Source organism: Lathamus discolor, chromosome 15 (assembly GCF_037157495.1).
Source record: "Lathamus discolor isolate bLatDis1 chromosome 15, bLatDis1.hap1, whole genome shotgun sequence".
Taxonomy (NCBI): Eukaryota; Metazoa; Chordata; class Aves; order Psittaciformes; family Psittacidae; genus Lathamus; species Lathamus discolor.
Genome location: NC_088898.1, coordinates 784024 through 801682, shown reverse-complemented (window position 1 = coordinate 801682; position 17659 = coordinate 784024). Strand labels below are relative to the sequence as shown.

General features: G+C 51.5%; 1 protein-coding gene across 2 annotated transcripts in view; it reads right to left on the bottom strand.

The window, feature by feature from the left end:
- The window catches only part of COL5A1 (collagen type V alpha 1 chain), a 134235-nt gene extending 117050 nt beyond the window's left edge, over positions 1 to 17185 (bottom strand). For both annotated transcript variants that reach the window (XM_065696027.1, XM_065696028.1), the window contains exon 1: positions 16885 to 17185. In XM_065696027.1, the coding sequence (XP_065552099.1) occupies positions 16885 to 16984 (100 nt within the window). In that variant the 5' untranslated portion in view covers positions 16985 to 17185. The remainder of the gene's footprint in view (positions 1 to 16884) is intronic.
- Positions 17186 to 17659: the final 474 nt, after the last annotated feature.

Sequence of the window (17659 nt, the reverse complement as noted above, 5' to 3'; positions counted from 1 at the left end):
CTCTTGGCAAGGGGAGCCAGCGGGATTAACGTCTGTCTCTCACACTGGTGCAGAGCAGCTCAGCTCTCACCCTTCGCTCATTCAGCAGCAGTTCCCACTGCTTCATATTCTCTGCCTTTCCAGTCACGGAGAGGGAAGCTCAGCAAGACATCGGCCCCTTCAGTGCAGGTTTCTACCTTCCAGGTTGCCAGCGAACTTCAGATCCTAGTTCACACAGTGCCTTAAACCCAAGCGCATGGATCTGGGGGAATCAGCAGTATAAAGGAGGACACAGGGGGACCCAGAGTGTAAAGAGTGATGCTTCATCCAAATAGTTCCGCTTTTCCAGGGCAGAAACTGGACAGCTCTACAGAGATGCTCCATTTAAAGCCAGTGACGTGCAGAACAGCGACACGCTGATACACACTGGCCACTAAAAGCTGGGCTTTTTGCTAACACGGAAGAACCAGGTTTCCATCAAACAACTGAATTCTCTACAGGGAAACAAACTCCAGCTTTGTAAAGAAAACTGCTGAGCAGAGCCGAGGTTTTCCACAAAGCCTGGCACAGCCATGCGCTCCCCACGTAACTCTTCCAGGCCCTGTTCTCACTGAGGAATAGTATATTACTTTGCTGTCAAACAATCCCAATGCCTTAAGTGGTAATTTACTCACGGTAAGGTGATAAGGCTGGCAGTATCTGTCCCTAAGAGGTGGGTAATCAAAACAAACTTGTTTAAGAACACAGCACAAGCAGCATTCATTTACATGATGTGGAGCAATGCAATCACAGCACACACCCCTAAGTGAGATCTAACAACCACCTCAGGCAGAGCCAGTGCCCCAAGCTCCAGGGGTGAGACCCAGCTCCTGCACTAAGATGGGCAGCCCCTGGAAGCCATTTAGCTCCAAATGGTCCATCCAGCATCGCTGAACTAACCATAGATTGGTTTTGATGCGTACTTGACTACAGCACAAGCAGAGCCCACATCGTTCTCACCCTTCCAAAGGGTACAAATTGCAGCAGGTAAAAGAGCAGAGGAGCACAGAAATCAATACCCTGACATATTAACCACTTCTAATCGCTTCTGTCTGTAGCATCAGACATTTACCTTGACATTATCCCCTCTTTTTTTTGTTTTAAAGGCTCACAACATTTCCTGTTAAATTTATGTTCTTCTGTTATCATAAGCAGCACAATACAAGGGGCCTTGAGCAAGGTCACAGGCGTCAGTGAGAGATGAAGTGCATCTGCAGCTCTGAACATTGAACTGTACTGACTTGACCAGCCAATACACTTCCCCTGAATCACCTGCACTGGACATTGAGTGTTAATTAAACTTGCTTTATAAGCCTGAAACTGGAACTTCCTCTGCTGCTGCTATTCAGTCCCAAATGCATCATAACCTCCCCCCAAGCACATGCACAAGAAACTGCTTCAACTACCAAGGCACTCAGCAGACCCTCCAAAATAATGCATCAGTCATCCTGTTCTTTTCCTGGAGAGACCGTATAGCATCTCAAAGGGGTTTTGTTACTTTAGAAAGCACCATGGTTAAAGAGCACACAAAACTGATCTCTGCCAAGCGCATATTTGCACCCAAAAAAATACATCCAGAGTGGCTGCCCCATCCCTGGCAGTGTTCAAGGTGAGGCTGGACAGTGCTTGGAGCAAGCTGCTCCAGTGGAAGGGGTCCCTGCCCGTGGCAGGGGTTGGAGATGGAGGAACTTTAAGGTCCCTTCAACACAAACCAGTCTGGGATCCTACAAAATAAAAGGATCATACAGGCAAAGGCACCAGAAAGAGCCCTTTACAATGCGAAGGGATGAACAAGGATGCTCTGGGAGTGCAGCTGACTCCAAGACACATTCGGAAGTGTTCCCAGTCTGCACCACATCCACAGCACATGGCAGCCCACACTGTGCTACCAGCACAGCCAGCTGAGGAGCTGCAGGCAGAGGGAGGAAGAGGCAGTAACCGTGGCAGGGGATGAATGTGGATCTGCAGAGATGCTCCCTGTGGGGACCACAGAAGAAATGGAGGCTGCAGGATGCTGTGCCAGGGTGGTCACTGAAAACAGCAGGAAGTGTTCTCCCAGGTACGTCTGTGCCTGGGCAAAGACTGGATCAGCAGCAGCAAAGAGATTTTGGTTAATGAGATACTGATGAAGTGGGAAAACAGCTCCGCTGTACATCACCAGGGTACCACAGAGCAGATCCTCCTGTGGTGTAAGTCAGCATCTCTGTGCTGGAACCCTGACAGGAGGGGACCGCTCACTGCAGGGACAGACTCATCTCCTGCACATGGAGAAACCAGTCTCAGCACATGAGGAGTTACCAGGTCCTTTGTTCAGATGTGAGGCCTGAAAAGCAGCCAGCCAGGATGAATGAGGATGCCACTAAGAATATTTCAAATTCAACTATGAGAGCAGTATTAAAATACCCACGGAAGCAAGTGTTTGAGGGAGTCACAAATAGCTGCCGGCTTCAGGCAAAAGGAGATGGAAAGATAATCTCAACTCCAAGTGTGCAGCCTCTTCCCAGGGGAACCTCCCAACACACAAGCAGGAAACACTCGGGAAAGTTTGGAGTCTTGCAATTAAAGTTCCTTCCAACTTAATCCAAGGAGAGAAGACTCGTGTGAGCCAGCACAGCTGGGCATGCCCAGGTAGAAAAGGGAGCTGGAAAACTTCCCCTAAACATACCCGCTGTGGTAAAGCAAAGGGTCAGAGGGAAGAAAGCAGCCACAAACAGGATAAAGTCCAATTAAAGGATCAAAAAATAAGAGACAGCTACAGAAAGGCAGGAGCTATTTTCATAGAGAGCAAAGGGTCACTGGCACGTGTTCTCAAACACCCCGAAGGCAGGGACGGGAGAGACCCTTTGTGCAGGGATGGGGATCATGGGAACAGGATTCCTGGGTTGCTCAGGGGCGTTACTGTACTTCGCACAAAGGGGAGAAACAACCGAGGGCAAAGAGGAGAAGGGGCTGGTTCTTTTCCTGGGTCTGGTAGACAAGGGGGGGCTCACAGCATTGGGAGAGATGCTGGGAAACGCGGCCACTGAGGCAGAAGAAGCGTCAGGCCCAGGTAACAGCCTGAGAGGTGCAGAGACCATGGGGTTAAAACAGGGATGCCCAAGCTGGGCACGGTTAGAAACCCTCCGATAACAGCTATTTCCCAGGCAAATGGCAAACTGGCCACCTGCTTAAATAACTGCTGCGACGTGTCCTCTGACAAGAGGAACAAGGGTGCTTGAGAAATGCAAAGCACTATTGGAGGGAATTGCCTAGAAAAGCCCTTACGAGAACGTGCTCTTTTTACATGAAGCAAGATGCAGGGTGGGATTTAAGCACACTTTAAACCCCAGGCACAGTTATTGCTCCTGTGAAGCCTCAGCTCTGCATGAAATACCAAGTGATTCCCTAGAGCTCCATACTTCCCAGAGCCACGATGCCCAGACCCTGGAGCGAAACAGCCGAGATCTGCACTTTCTGTTACTGCTTCCATTCACCAGGCCTGTCCTGAGACTCACCAACCCCATTCCCAAAAGCTGCTAAGCTGAAATTCAGTCTTTCGCTGCCCTGATTCAGGCGCCCAAATCCCATGTTCATCCCTGGAGCTTTGCCAGCATCTGAGCAAAGCAACTGCTCTCCAACCCTGCCCGACTTCCACCACTGCTATCCCCAAAGAGCCTGAGAACTGAAGATGTTGCACAGATCAAACCCCAGCAGCATCCCATTGCAGATGGAGTAGAAGGGAAAAAGATTAAGGGTTGGTATAAAGCTCACTGGAGCGCAATGGGAGATGCCAGAACAAGCCCCTGGATACCCGCACTGCAAACACAAGCAGGGCAACACCAAGGCCCTACCCAGGGTCTGCTGCACTTGTGCCATGCACAGCACAGAAGAAACCCAAGACAAAGTCAGTCTTTCACTCCCCATTTCAAGCCATTCTTCCCCCAGGAGACATCCCTCCCTCCCTCCCTCCCTTGATCAAACCCAGCTTCCCCCATCCAGCTGCAAACCCAGATCTTTACAGTGCTTGGAGCCACAGTTTAGTGGTTGTGTGTCAGCTCCTGAAGGCTGCTCCTGCCATGGAGCCTGCAGCTTCTCCCCACTGCTGGTGAAACAGAGACAAAACCCACTCCATCACCTCCGCCTGGGAGTAATTCGTTTCATTGAGTTTGACGTCTGAAATAAATGAAGGAACATGCTCCCACCATCTGGAAAAGTGCACGCTGACACTTCCAATCATCTGTGCATCCACTCGTGAGTGTAAGTAATGCTTGGTATTTTTACATATGGAGAGAAGGTAAATGACACATCAAGGCATCAATCCATGCAGACAAGTCCAGCACCACTCATCATATAGATGAGCACGAGGCATGTTGAGTAGTGGCAGCAGCCAAGTGAGGTTAAGAAAATATCTGGGAGTCTGGAGACAAGGCAAATGCCATGAAGAGTTATCAGGATATTTTGAGAAGATTGATTTATCCATGGAGCATGCTTGATATTCATCACTAAAATAAGACATGAAGTACTTTGTACAAGGGTATACACAATAGCTTAAAAGTAATCTGGGTGTATTTTACATGCCCTCATTTATTACTCCAAGGGACAAGAGACTTCTAGCTACAGGACAACAGATTTTGTCCTTACACAAGTGCAGAGAGGTCACTTACAGTACATTCCTCTTCCCTTCGTTAACATGCCGAGATCTCTTTTCCAGAGCAAGAAGGGAGGAGACATTCCCTTTGACATTAAGGCAGACATCCCAGAAAAGACTGCATACAAGTCTCAAACCCATGAGAGTGTGGGAAGGACTCTGCCTTTTTCTGGTGCCACCCTGGCTCCTCCAGCCCATTCCTGTCACAATCCATCAGAACATGCATGCAGAGAAGTTCCAGTTGCAAGTCCATTGCTCCATGAGTGGATAATGGAACACAATTATTTCATACAAAACAGCACAAGTCAAATTCACCACTGCACCAGTTCAAAGCAGCTGTAAGCCCAGTTCAAGTGTTACTGAGGTTGGTGGCATGAAAGAGTTGTTTAACCAGGACCAACTAGCATAGAGGAAGAAGCTCCACTAAGGCTGGAGTTGCAATACACAGAACGAGTCCTCCTTGTCCCAGCCCTTCACTCTTGCCTTTGGGCTCAACCCCTGTGTTCCTGCAGACATCCAGACTCACCACACTGCAGCCCTCTGTACAAAGGAAACGGGTTTCTGCTTTTCACACCCAGCCCTTGGTTGAGCATCAGTTTCTTCAGTGGCAACTGCCTCTGCCCTACCATCTGCCTCATAGAGCATCTCCTGCCCCACAACCAGCCAGCCATCGACCCATCCCTCCATCCATCCCTCCGCTTGCTCTGGGAGGCTTCATGCATGACAGAACATTTCCAAGTGAGGTAGCTCAGAGGATGCTCTCAGGCCGGTCAGCCCCACATGTCCCTTCCTCCCAGACTGCCCATCCATCACCCGCAGATTTCCAGGGGCACAGCGAGGACCGCGGCTTGTCTGGAGCAGGTTATTGCACCCCCTGAGCTCTCCCATGATTATTCCTCACTAGGCTTTACCTCCTAGAAGAAGAATTTTCCACATGCCTTGCTTCATCCTGCACTGACTGACATTGCACAGGCACGACATCCTGCCTGCAGTCACACTCTCCGCTGTCATTCATTGCTCACCCAAATGAAAAGTGTTGAAACAGATCTGATCCCCAGATACATTTCTCAGAGCACCTCTGTGGCATAAGAGAACCCACTTCGGTTTCACAGAAGCTCCCCCTCATCTCCCAGGTCTATTTTCAGCCTTCCCATTGACTAAGATGTCCTGTGAGATACCTGGAGGCTGGGCATTTTACCACCATCGGAAGGAAAACAATCAACTCGAGCCCAGATGTCACAACAGGGGCAGGTAAATGGGGCCCCACATCCCACCCAGGCTCCTTAGAGGCCACGTGAGCTAAAGCAACGATGCAGCAGACTTCACCCCCCCAGAAGCAGATGTTTCAGCTTCACCCATGAAAAGCTCAGCCCCAGGCCCCAGACTGGGCAGCCCAGCTCAGGCAGCAGAGACTCGGCTATTTCCAGGCTGCAGGAATCCTGCTCCTTTTAGCAGCACTACTGCTTGTTATTTGGGATGAACGTCCCCAGGGCAGGGAGGGCCCCGGCTTGTCTGGCCAAGGCTTTGGAGCAGGGAGCTGCAGGGAGGGGAGCCCGTGGGGTCACCCAATGTGCAGTGTATTTGGAACTGCTGTTCTGACTCTGAACCTTCCAGAGCATCTCTAAGTGCTTGGTGTGAAAGTTTCAGTACCTCCAAATGAGGAGCCCAAAGCCCTTCATGGATATTTCCACACCCAAAACAAGCTCCAGTTTTTGTTCTGGTACATATTTCATGGGGAAAATCTTAACCAGCACAGTGTTACCCAAGCCTGTGCCCCACAGCCACAAGAAATCACAATGGATCTTCCTAGGCTGAATCCCAATTAGCCTGTAAAATGCTCTGTAAACTGCCAAGAAAACGTAGACCTATGGGCAATGAAGGCAGCGAGTCAAAGCAGTGGTAGAAGAGATGAATGGCTGCTCTGGGACTTAGGCCTGATGATTCTGTGCTACTTCACTGCCCAAAATCCCAAGGTCCACAGAAGTCGGGTCCCAGCCCTGCATCCGGAGTTCCACATGGCCACAGTCCTGCAGGATCCACACTGACATAGCCTTGACCCGGGGCCCTAGGCCAAGAAAAAACTCAGTGTAAGCACCAGAGAGGCAGACCACCAATCCTGGCGTGGCTTTCCCTTTGGTGCCCAGGAATCCCCTAAGCAGGAACCACCCAGAGGCTGGGTACCAAGCACCACATCCAGCATCCTCAGGTAGTGCTGTCTGCGGGGCTTCTTAGCTCTGCTTTCTCCTTGAGGAAGGAAAGGCTGATCCTGCCCAGCCATAGCTCTGCTCCACAGTCAGACCCTGCTGTGGGAATGTGTCTATGGCTGGAAAAGCAAGTGATGCTGGAATGCTGCAGAGGACTTAGCCCTCGGTGCTGGCATTGGCAGAAGGGTTAAGTGCGCCTGCTGCCTCTTCTATACATAGTCTTGCAAGACAATAGCCTCCAGTGCATAAAGGCTCTGCTGCTTCCTGATATAGCTCTTTAATTAGAGAGCACTGGGAAAATGGATGTTTCCAGAGCAGATATGGCCCTTATTGTTTTTCTGGTTTGCATCCTGCAGGGAACAGGGACTGAGGTTTCAAGACAAGCCAGAGCCTGTTACAAGCGCCGGGGCCCGCTTGCTCCTCCTCCAGCCCCAGCTCCTGAGGTCAGCAGGGAAAGCATCCAGCAGTTGCAGAAGGACAGACTGTTTCAATTTAAGCATTTGAGAGAGGCAGTGAGGGACTTTCTCCCGACGCGCACAAGACGTGATCCCTCGCCTCTCCCCATCCCTGCGAACCCCGGCAAGAGAACATTCCGAGCAGTTTTCCTATGTGAGCAAGCGAGTGCCAAAGGCAGTGACACGGATGAAAGCCGCTTCCTCCTCCCACCCTCACGTTGCTTCTGGAGCGCAGCAACAGTGAGGGGATTCTCCGTGATCCGCCCTCCCTGTTACAGAAAGCAGAACGCCCAACGGGACCGAGGGAAAAACAACATCGGCCTCATCAGGAACAGCTTCTGCAGCCGCGGGGCTCCAGGCAAACAGTCCTTATCCTTCAAGGAATAGCAGACAGCGAGCAGCCCACGGTCAGGAGCAGACGCTGTGCTTGGGGAACCCCAGGGACAGGTCCCGCACAGCTCCTGCCTGCAGCAGCTTCTCCCACCCGGTCCCACACCAGTGAACACAGAGCAGCTCCGCTGCTCCCACACACCCCATGCTGCCAGAAGCTGCGTCCTGCCTGCCTGCAGCACAACATCCACCACCCCCTCACCTGTCTGCAGCAGGCTTTAACTCCCGTTAATACCAACGCTAAAGTCACTGACCCAGTGCTTTGCTGCACAAGCCAGGCACAGTCCTCCCATGCCCATGAGCTGCAGCCCTTGGTCAGCATCATGCTATTGCATCATTAGCAAATGAGTCCCAGTTCCCAGTCATTTGATATCACATGGAATTTATGTTGAATTTTCGGATCAAAGCTACACTGGCAAACTCACTTGGAAGCTGTTTATGGAAGTAATCTTTCATTAGATGGGCAAGGAAACCACTTGGCTTGGTTTCCTATTGAAGGTGTATTTTGAGGGCAGAGAATAAGGCAAGATTCTGCAGCTTTAGCTGGCTTTTGGAGCAATCTGGTTTACACCAGAGGAGCGGCTTCAGAACAGAAAAATCCCGTGGCTAGAAATAAAAATTGAAGTATTTCTAAGTACTGCCTCTCAGGACTCAAGTTCTGCCAAACACCAAAGCAGGGGGCACGCAGCATGCAGGGCTGTCTGCCCCAGCACATCACCTTCTCAAACACATCACAGGCATTTCCCCTCCAGTGAAAGGCAGTTGGCCAAAACACTGGTAACCCCCACGAACGGTGTTTTAGCCATGTGAAAAAGGAAACTCACAGGTACAGGAGCCCATGACTTAAACTCTGCCCCATGAAAAGCAGCGTTAGCAACTTCTGAACTGGATTCTGTGTCCTGGTCTCTCAGCCACCACCCCTGCTTTACTGTAACTGCCCCAGCAGCGCCTATTAAAGGAAAACTCTGGCCACGTCCCCATCCCACCCCCTTGGCACTAACTCACCGGAGCTCACCCCTGCCCTTCCACACGTGCAACCCACGAGGCACATCCCCGTTTCAGTGCTCTGCAGGACCAGCAGCAGGGGTCACTGAATGAAGCTTTGGGGCAGGAAATTAAAACACTGAGTTTACAACTGGGCATTGAGTGCGGCAGGGCAGGGATGGGCAGGCTCGCACACACCCACCGCACACACCAACACCCTGCCCCAAGGATGGGGCAGGAGCCGCGCTGGGACCCCACCGGCACCCATTGCTCGAGGTGCACACGTTTTCTCACCAGCATTTCAAGAGTGACCCTGTCCCATGACAGCACCTTCACAGCACTACCAACCCTTGCTCTAGGTGCTGGAGGAGAGCAGCCTGACGGAGCACGGGGAGTCTCCACGTTGGTTTGGAGGAGGCCTCTGCTTCTGGGTACCACTGGCTCTATAAAGCAGTTGAGAACAGGAGTTTACCAACCCCACAAGCTCCAACTCCTTGCTTTGCAAAAGAGCAGCAATGAGCCCAGCACTTCAGAGCATCAGTGCCCAGCCTCCACAAGTAGCTGTGCTTGGAGCCCCAGCCCTTTGGTGCTTGAGCGCTTGGGCAGATCCCAGCTGAGATTCCCTCCTCTAACACCCAAGCACAGTGGAACGGAGCTGCTTGGCACCAGCTGAAACACCTCGCTTGGAAGCACCTTTTTTTCCATTTATTCTGAGCAGAATGACACTTGTATTCACAGTGACTCATCTCCTTGACCTTTCTATTCACTCCTAACGCTGCAAGCTGGAAATAAGGGCATACAAACAATGCATTCATTATTCAGCTGGTGAACTGCAGCCCTCAGACCAGATCTCTCCCCTGCAGCAGACAAGAGCACACACAGCAGACATCTCATTCCAGCACGTCCAGGACAAGGCCCCTCAAAGGCCACACAAACTTAATTCATATCTGAGGGGTGCAGCTGGAGGAGCAGCACCAAGAATCACCGCGTAAAACGCTGCAGGAGTACCAGAGATGCTGGGAAACTGGCAGTGTCACCTCCAGGAATTCAGCTCCAAGGAACTCTCACTGAAGTATTGTCTTGGAAACAAAAAAGGGGGTGGAGGGAGAACAGCAGAGGAAAAGAGGCCAGCGAGGCTCTCGGTGAGGATCCATGAGCTCAGCCAAAGCTCAGCTCTCTCCTCTATATCCACGCTCAGAAAACAGACGCCCCAGCTGACACACAAGTGAAACGCTAAACCTGGCCTCTCAGGCTGCGCCTGACAGCAGGGTCCAGAGCCCTCCGTGACCTCTCTGCTCTCCTCGGGTTCCCCCCATCCTCTCCGTACAGCATCGCCTGCAGAGCTGCAGGCTTCCCCCAGCCTCTGCAAGTTGCAGCAGGGGAGTGCAGAAAGGCAAGGAAGGAAAAGGGCTTCAATCAGTTCGCTTAAAAGCCAAGCCAGGATGCTTGCTACTTTATATGCCCTGACAGAATTAGCATCTCCCTGGCTGCAGGCACAGCTTGGTCCTGCAGGGATGGAGCACAGGGTCATCCCGAGCTAACAGCAAGATTTAGCTGCATTTAAGCTTGGCAGATCATCCAGGCCTTCAGCAAGCTGCAGCTTCCTAAGGGGAAAAAGAGGTTGCCCAACCCTGCATCCTCATCCCTAAGCAGGAAAACACGGAGTCCCTTTGGGTGACACCCAGACCAATGGCGAGCTGTCCCCTGAGCACAGCAAGACTAAGGTTGTGCCTTCGCATCCTTCTGCAGTGCCTCTAGAATGCCAGGGCTGAGCCCCACAAGAGCATAGCATCAACAATGGGAGACTTCACGAAAGCAAACCCAGCAGGATGAAAAGAGCCTGGGGCAGAGCGCTCAGAACAAGATACACTGGAATGGCTTCTACATCAGCAAAACAGCTGAATGTCACCACCCCACAGCCATCACGGCGGCCTGCACTGCACACCATCATGTCACCTGGAAGCAACCTGTCCAAACTCCAAGCCCACATCCAAACAACCTTCTGGATTTGCAGGGTGAGGCACTGGTGTTGCTCGACAGGAAAACACCATCCCAGGGAGGAAAAGTAGTTTAGAAGCAGAAAGCTCAGACCACAACCACGAACATAACCTGGGGCACAGGGATGGAAAGAGACTCCTGGAACTCCAGTGCCTGAAAGCACATCTTGGTGCTGCATCAGCATCAACTTTGTGTTAAAGCAGCACCACAATGGCAGGTTCCATACAGGAAGACAGGATCAGGCCCTAGGGCATGGGAAACAGGGACTTGCCTAAAGGATTGAAAGTCCACAGCGGAGTTTAGGAACCAGCACTGATGCAGCTCATTCCACTCACTCACTCCCCAAACCACCCTTTTTCTCTCCAGGTTATTACACAACCTTGCAGGAGAACTCCACCATTGCAGATTCATGAACGCCATTGTCCCAGCTTAGAGAAGTTCCATCTCACCATTGTGAAAGCTTCCAGATGATGCTGAGAATCCTCTTGGCTTCTGGAGGCAAAAAGAGCCCAGACTGTGAGCCACCAACCTCCAAAATGCCTTTTGTGCAGCTCCTCCATTTATTTATTTTAGTTCTCAAGATTTTCCAGACACATCCACAGAGAAACCACAACATCACTTGGACACTTCACTCGGGGCTCGGCTCCATTTCAAGAGCCTCACAACTTGCCAACAGTAACCCAGTGGCTGATTATACCATGTTGCCAGCTGAAGGTTTTTCCATATAACATTAGGTTTCAACCAAGTTTTTCCATTCTTTCATGTCTCACTTCTCCCGGTTTTGCTCCTTCTTCACTGGCTTGTTCTTTGTTTCACTAAGGTTTATTTTGTTTTTAAGACGAACCGCTTGCAAACCCAGCGCCCATCACATCAGCTGGTAACAGTAAAGCCTTGGACACGAGACAGTGTCTACCTGGGGTTTCCTTCCAACAATATCTCCTAAAACCTCTCCACAATGGCACCAGCATCCGCTGGCACTGGGGTTAGGGTTCAGTAAAACAGCTGAATGACAGTGCCCCATCCCTGGCAGTGCTCAAGGCCAGGTTGGACACAGGGGCTTGGAGCAAGCTGCTCCAGTGGAAGGGGTCCCTGCCCGTGGCAGGGGTTGGAACTGGATGAGCTTTAAGGTCCTTTCCAATGCAAACCAACCTGGGATTCTATCACCTATGCAGGTAGTGCAGGGAAAGCAGTGGAGAGCTCAAGCTGAGCCCCACAAGAAGCATACCCCATGTGTGCACGTGCCCCTGACACTGACTTACAGTGGGACAACTCCTGCAGGTCTTAAATTTGACCCAGTTGCAGCAGGTGCCTGTTTAAGGCCTCAGCATTCCCAAGATACCCTCAACAGGAGCAGTAACAGAGCTGCAGCAGTCAGGGCTTTCTCAAACACACGAGTAGAGCTCTGCACAGGATAAAAGCATGGAAGTGGAAGTCTTCCTGCACGTGAAGGAAGTCCGAGGTGTGTTCTGTGGTTAATTCCTTGTTTATTTCCCAAATAATCCTCATTCAAACAGCAGCCTCCGGTTACCAAAACCTGGCTATTGAAGAGTGTTAATCACGTTTTCCCCAGAACCCAAATATCTGAAACCTTCCTTTGCAAAATACCTCAATGTACGGAACAAAAGCTGCCCGCGGAGGATCAGACTCCTCCTGAACAACCGAAGCAAGAGCACACGTGGGCGAGTGTGTACGTATGTGATGAAGTGCCAAATTCATACTTGCAGCGCAGCAGGGATTTCCCCTGTCTTAGGGGCTGCTGCACTTCAAAGCTAATTCCCAGGGAGCACCTCCACCGTGGCATACACAGGCTGGTCCTTGCTTTTCTACAGCCAAGTATCAACCATCAGGTCAGAGAGGCTCCAAATGGGACCCTCTGGAAGCCCCTGGAAGCCAAGCATCTCCTGCCTGCATCATCTGTTTTGACCATGATCCTGGTCCATCTCTGCAGCTGCAGTTTGCTGCCAGCCAACAGCCCCTGGTGCTCAGCTCCCTTCTCTTACCAAGTCCCACTGCTCTCCAGATGTATCCACAGGCAACCGCACAAACACATGAATAATAAACCCATGGATCATTATCGTGACACCTCATCTGGGCACTTTTACACACACACTATCCCCCATGGCCAGCTGGCCTGTCCCCCCTTCCCTTCATTACCCTTACAGGTTCTGCTCATGCAGAAGCATTCACATCAGTATTGCTCCATGCAGTGTTTCCAAGTGTAGACTTTCCTGTTTGCACGGTGTGATTGACATCCATCCTCTACCTGCTTCAGGAAGGGCAGCACCATGGCTCAGACCCAGCATCCAGACAGCACATGGGGAGAGGGAGAACACGGGGAGCAGGGCAAAGAACCAGGGCACAGCACAAAAAGTAGCTGTTAAAAGAATTACCAGTTTACTCTATAGAAGGAAACCCCTCAGGCTGAAGAGCAGTTCCTGGAAAGCATTAAAGCACTCCCACAGATTGATTTCTGAAGTCCAGAGAAAACTCAGATTACCTAAACCCCATCTATTAACTTGCACTTCACACAAATGCCTCTGCATTAGGGGCGTACGCCACAACAGCACCTTCTGCTTCTCAGCATCTGCTGCCACGCTTTGGCTCATCTTAAGGATTCTCTCTGTAACTCAGAGCAGTTGTGAGAACACACACTGAGAGTCTGTGCCTTAACCCAGGCTGCAGGACAGACAGGGACACTTCGAGTTACCAGAGACGGACAGAGAGCACCAGGACCAGATCGCATCGTCAGTGTTAGAGGAAAATCAACCAGGTACATGCTACCGAGGGTGACAGAGCATCCATGGGCTATTAGGAGTCTGGGGCTCTGGGAGGGTGGCAAAGATTCTCATGTGGAGGTCTGTGAAAAAGAGAAGCTACTTGAGAATTAAAGCTTAGTCTGAACATCACACACAGACACGGCACTCAGCCTTTGAAAGGAATGAACCTGGAAAGCCAATCTCCAACAGAAACAGCATCTAAGGGACAAGGACAGCACCATTTAAAGTAAAGATGCACATCCCCTTTGTCTGCAAGCAGTAGGAGTAACACCAAGACAGTCTTGTTTATTGGGTTACCCTGCAGCATTGGAGAGCAGAGACAGAAACTCCAGCCGTGACAGTGCACAGCCGGTAGCAAAGGCTTGGAAGTCACAGCATCCAGTTCCAACCTGGCACTGCACTGACACCATAATCCGGGTTTTACACTGGGAATCAGATCTGCCTCAATTCCAGACTCGCACAATCCTGTTGTAAATAATATCAACATTTCTGATTGGCAAAATACTCAACAGAACACTTCTGACTGCCCGGATAAAGACTGCTCTTTACCTCATTCCGGAGGAGTGGGGAAGAGCCAAGGGGGGAAGCAGCAGATGGTAACAGGACACTTGATAGTTTCCAGCATTTTTATTTCTTTTAAAGGGCATTCCATGTATCCCGATTCCCCTTTCCTTCGCCACTAAAGGAAACTGCTGCTTCCAAAAATTTTCACCCAGAAACCTGATTCAATTTTATGGGGATTTGTGGAAGCAGAGGCAGATTCCAGCTTTGTCTGCGGGTTAGATTTGGGTGACATCATCTGCTAAAATATGGGAAAATGTGAGCTGGAAGGGCAGTGTTCCGAGGCGCTCAGCTCATGTCGCCTTGGACATAGCTATTTCTCTGGAAACCCTCTCTGCAAGGTGTCTTTCCCCTTTCTCTGTAGCCAACTGATGGATCTCCTTTGGAAGATGACAGAGGGGATCCACCTCTCTCCATACAGAGAAGCCAACTAAATTGAAACTGAAACAGAAACAATCTGAGCTGAAATCAAACCAAAGATCATTTGGAAAGATGGAAAAAAAAAGCTATAAAGAGCATTAGTCAATGCCATCATCAGCTCAGTCTGACTCCTCCCTTATCCAAATTATCTGATGTCCTATTAGGAGGCTCATTAGGAAAACTCAAAGCCTTTCACAGCAAAAGTCACTACTTGGAGCTGCCCAGCGGCCCCACAATAGCTCTTCAGCCCTGCACAGAAACATCAGCTCCCACCAGCTCCCTGCAGCTCACAGCTGGAGCCACAGGTTTCAGCAAAGCAACCAGGGAACTTTTAAAAGGAGCAGGGCTGATGGTGAAGCTGCCTGGTGGATTTATACCAATGGGAAGAATGTGTGAGGATGTTCCGAAACCATTCAAATATCAGCACAGACAGGAGAAAAGGGAAAAACATCCTTTGGAATGGTTGAGAAAGGTGATAACGCAGTTTTCAATTAATACAAAGCAGCCTGATGAGGTGGCTGCACGAAAAGGGAGCTCCAGAGGAGCAAGTATTGCTCCAGTATCCTAGTCACAAACTGCTCCGATACCCCAGTCACAAACTGCTCCAGTACCCCAGTCACAAACTGCTCCGGTACCCCAGTCACAAACTGCTCCGGTACCCCAGTCACAAACTGCTCCGGTACCCCAGTCACAAACTGCTCCGGTACCCCAGTCACAAACTGCTCCGGTACCCCAGTCACAAACTGCTCCGGTACCCCAGTCACAAACTGCTCCGGTATCCCAGTCACAAACTGCTCCGGTACCCCAGTCACAAACTGCTCCGGTACCCCAGTCACAAACTGCTCCGGTACCCCAGTCACAAACTGCTCCAGTATCCCAGTCACAAACTGCTCCAGTATCCCAGTCACAAACTGCTCCAGTATCCCAGTCACAAACTGCTCCAGTATCCCAGTCACAAACTGCTCCAGTATCCCAGTCACAAACTGCTCCAGTATCCCAGTCACAAACTGCTCCAGTATCCCAGTCACAAACTGCTCCAGTATCCCAGTCACAAACTGCTCCAGTATCCCAGTCACAAACTGCTCCGGTACCCCAGTCACAAACTGCTCCGGTACCCCAGTCACAAACTGCTCCAGCGGCCCCATACTTCTGCTGTACAACAAACTCCCACTGCAGCCCCAACCGCCGTTAACTTCACCATCAACTTCTGATGGTTTAGAAATGGTTTATTCCTCAACCAGCAGCTTATTTTCCATCGTGCCGAGACTCTGTGAGCAAACCATTCATGAAAGCATTCCTCGCACGCCCACCTTTTCTTCCTTAAGGTCATTTTAAGAACCTAGAAATTACAATAGTTCATAATCACGCTGCTATACACAGAATCCCACACGCGTTCGTCCTGGTAACACACAAACCACCCCGCAAACACTGGGCTTCCCGGGGAAAAACACCCCGAGCCCACAAAACTCAGGCTCAGAAGCTGGATGGATCCCAGAGCTCCACTCTCAGCCCTTCACTGTTTCTCATTACCCCGCAGAGCTCCATTGGCTTAAACTTTTCTGATTTCAAAATCCTCTTTTGCCAACAAAGTGCTTCAGAGCCTGTCCCCTGAAGCACAAACTGAAGAGACCCCGGAGCACCGCTGGTTCCGAGTCTGCTCCAAACTCAGAACACGCTGAGAACACAGAACTCTTCCAGCAGAGCCACGGCTCTCCCCCTGCCCTGCCCTGGCATTTCCAGCCCACCGGGGAAGGCAGACATTTGGAAAGCAGAGCTCCACGTACTCAGAACCCAAAGCATCAGTGGAACGAAATGAAGTGGATGTCCCACTCCCGCAGGGTTAAAAAAGACATTCCAGGGTTTTTCCTGGCTGCGTGTCCAGGGCTGTTGCACATCTGGCACTTTGCAGCTTCCTCTCGCCACGCTCAACAGCCACGATTTTAGGGAGAAACCCTACAAACAGGGGCTGGGGAGGACCAGGGGGGGCCCAGCTCAAGCTCCTGCGTCCGCGATGCGCGCAGGGAACTGGAACTGCTGCTCGCTCCTGCGCTAAAAGTTTCTTCTCCCCAGGGAGCAGGCACAGGGCGAGGCGAGAGGTCTCCGGCTGCCTCAATACCGATACAGCCGCCGATAGACCAAGAGCCACAGCTCCAGGAGCACATCCTGACTTCTGCTCCACAAAACCGAGCCCGGCAACAGGCGGCCCGGCTCCAGAAGGCGAATCAAGTTTTGCTTTAAGTTTTCTCCCCCTTTTCCGGGCCCCCTGACAAATGGCATTCGGAGACTCGGGCGGCCGAAGGAGGCTCGGGGGTTTCTTTCCCTTTTTCCATTCTTTTTCCTCTGGAATGCAGCGGGTTCAGACAAACGTTTTATCCCGCACAAAGCCCCCCCCCTCCCCGACCCGGCAACGCCGCTGTCCCGGGGATGGGGGGCTCTTGGATGGTCCTTACCTGCCCGGCCGAGGGACAGGGCACCCAGCAGCACCAGGGCAGCGGGCACCCACCACCTCCGTATCCAACTGCGCCGTTTCCACCGCGTGTGCGTATCCATGGTCCAGAGAAACCGGGCACCCGCTCGAGGGGGAAAACCAATAAAAATAATAATATACAGCTATTTACAAGCCCCCCCGAGAGCAGCCGCTTTATAGAGCCATGGGCGGGCCGAGGGCAGCGGGGGCTCCGCACGTCCGCTCCGGCTCCCGCCGAGGAAAACTTTCCTTCCTCTCCCCCCACCCCTTTTTTTTTCCCTTCTTCTCCTTCTTTTAAGCCCAAGGCCGGAGCCCGTCAATCCCGGAGCAGCGCAGCCAACCGGGAGCGGGCGCAGCGGGACAGGAGCCGCCCCCAGCCCGCCCCCGGTAAGTTTGAACGGTGCGGGCCCCCCCCCCGACAGGGAATTCCATCGGGAATCTGCTCCCCCCCAACTGCCGGGCCTTGTGGAGCATGGAAAAGGCGAGGATTTAGGCAAAGAATGAGGCTGTGGCTGCAGAAGTGCATAAAAAGAGAGCCCAGACCTCGCTGTAGGACTAGGTCGCACAACACTGGAGACCCTCAACAAAACCAAGACCAGGTCACCTGGAGACCAGAGGTGGAAGAACCACCGAATACAACCTTCTCCCTTAACTAAAACACTTTGAAGACTCTTCCTGGTACTGGTACTTGCTTTACCAGCACCATTAAAGGTCTGCACATCATTGCCAGCACACATCCAGGTGACAGTCACACCTTC